Raw genomic sequence first — 2500 nt, forward strand, 5'->3', positions numbered from 1 at the left:
ATATATATATATATATATATATATATATATATATATATATATATACACACACAAATCCTAACTGAATCCAATCATACGTTATTTGATACCAATATTTTTGTCCAGAGTAGTTCTAGGTCACAAATCACCTTTGAGATCATTGTGAGAAGTCAGAACGTATATGATAATACAGCTGCTGTGTCTGAGCTTTATATAGTTGCCAACATATGGGTGGGGCTGTGATTGGACGACAGAGAAAGGGAATCTACGGTCACACTGGTGACCTTGATCGTGAACCTAAACTGAAAGGAAAAAATAAGTGGCTCATATAGATCAGTGGCCACACTGTCAGTATTTTTCCTTGGAATGTAAAAATAATGATAACTGATCATACACAGAGAAGAATATTCTGAAATGTACTGTAACCATCATTATTCCTTATCGGCATTGCTTGTATTGTCATCATTATTACTATTATTGTTTTATTTCCTCATACCATACACATGTATATACAGAATAGGGATGATCGAGCCTTTGACTTAGAAATGAACACCGTACTTTTATTATAGAAACTTCTATGCACTTCAAAGTAGACCACTAAGTTCTCCACAAACTAACCCTAACCGTGTTCCTTCCTGTGGAACCATTCTTCGAAGTCCTTTCCTGAGACGATCATAAGACGCTTCATGTGTTTATAGAAAAGATATTGGCAAGGTGATAAGTCGTCTTCTACGAGACTACCTTCCGAAGGTGAAGATCCCCTAGATAGCTTAACTTTGGACCGTTTTCTAAGATGGAGAGAAATGCGGCGAAATAACTCATGATGAACGCAAATGAGTCTTTCGAGAAAGATTTCCAGCAGCCGGAGGACCAGTCAAGGCGGACAGAGGGTTTCTTTCGAAAGGGGTTAATGGTTGAGCAATCTAACTAGTATAATTTCCACTTGAAATATGCATACAAATTTATATATAGTATATATGTATGTATATATATGCATATACATATATATATGTATATATGTATATGCATATATACATGCATATCTATATATATATATATGTATATATATATATATATATATATATATATATATATATATATATATATATATATATATATATATATATATATACATACATATCTATATATTTCTCTATCTATCTATCTATATATATATATATATATATATATATATATATATATATATATATATATATATATATATATGTATATATATATATATACCTACTTTTTCAAGGTGAGCTTCTGTTCATCGGAATCGATCAATGAATCAGTTGAAAATTTCACATAACACCGAATGTAAAGTGGAAATGTAAACGTATCACAATAAAAGAATGAAAAGATGGAAGGGGGATAATATGACGCCTTGGAAGTGTGTTCATACTGCATATTCACTGCGTTTTCGCCCTTATAGCAAGCATTCCTTGATGAATGTTTTCGGTAGATAATCGCACGTAAATACATACATACATTGATATATATATATATATATATATATATATATATATATATATATATATATATATATATATATATACATATATATAAACATATAAACAGATATAAGTGTATGTACATCTACATCTACATATATATATATATATATATATATATATATATATATATATATATATATATATATATATATATATATATATATATATATATATATATATATATATATATATATATATATATATATATATATATATATATATATATATATATATATATATATATATATATATATATATATATATAACACTTTCATACACCTGTTTGTGTGCGCAAATCTAACAACGAAGGAGATGAAAATGGAATATGCCGAACATTCCGCATAATCGTGTATTTTGTTTTTCTTCATTTCATTGAGTTTATTCAGTATGAATCCCTGTACGTGTTTGTGTGTATTTGGAGGAGAGAGATTGTCCGGGGGGGGGGGGGAGGCTTGCTCTCTTCGTTAGTACTGAATATAAAGGTTGTGAGAGAGGTTATGAAGGCGATGGAATATTAATGTATCACATTTATTGATGAAAATAAATAATCGCTGACATAAAATGTATTAGGCGTAGGCTGGGGTTGGCTTGTAGGCAGGGGCAGGTTCGTAAGCGGGAGCAGGCTTGTAAGCAGGAGCAGGCTTGTAGGCAGGGGCAGGTGCGTAAGCGGGAGCAGGCTTGTAAGCAGGAGCAGGTTCGTAAGCAGGAGCAGGCTTGTAGGTAGGGGCAGGTTCGTAAGCAGGAGTAGGCTTGTAGGTAGGGGCAGGTTTGTAGGTAGGAGCAGGTTTGTACTCGGAGTGCTGGGCCTCACCCTCGTAGCTGACCTCAGCCACGTAGCCAGAGTCGCCGTTAACAGTGTAGGTCACCTTCTGCAGACGACCGTCGGGAAGGAGGACGTAGTAGGAACCTTGGGTGTTGTACCCATCACGAGCTTCCTGGTGGCCGAAGTCGTTGCCGGAGTAGTCGTCCTTTACAGCATAGTTGAAGTCGTACTTGGCAGGTTC

General features: G+C 33.8%; 2 protein-coding genes across 2 annotated transcripts in view; both read right to left on the minus strand.

Moving 5' to 3' along the window:
• LOC113822513 (cuticle protein 7-like) overlaps positions 1–140 on the minus strand; it is a 929-nt gene extending 789 nt beyond the window's left edge. Inside the window, exon 1 of the mRNA XM_070121285.1 lies at positions 78–140. Within this exon, the coding sequence (XP_069977386.1) occupies positions 78–140 (63 nt within the window). The remainder of the gene's footprint in view (positions 1–77) is intronic.
• A 1885-nt stretch (positions 141–2025) lies between these two features.
• LOC138861533 (cuticle protein 7-like) overlaps positions 2026–2500 on the minus strand; it is a 920-nt gene continuing 445 nt past the window's right edge. Inside the window, exon 3 of the mRNA XM_070121286.1 lies at positions 2026–2500. Coding sequence (XP_069977387.1) covers positions 2063–2500 — 438 coding nt within the window. The 3' untranslated portion in view covers positions 2026–2062.

Source organism: Penaeus vannamei, chromosome 4 (assembly GCF_042767895.1).
Source record: "Penaeus vannamei isolate JL-2024 chromosome 4, ASM4276789v1, whole genome shotgun sequence".
NCBI lineage: Eukaryota > Metazoa > Arthropoda > Malacostraca > Decapoda > Penaeidae > Penaeus > Penaeus vannamei.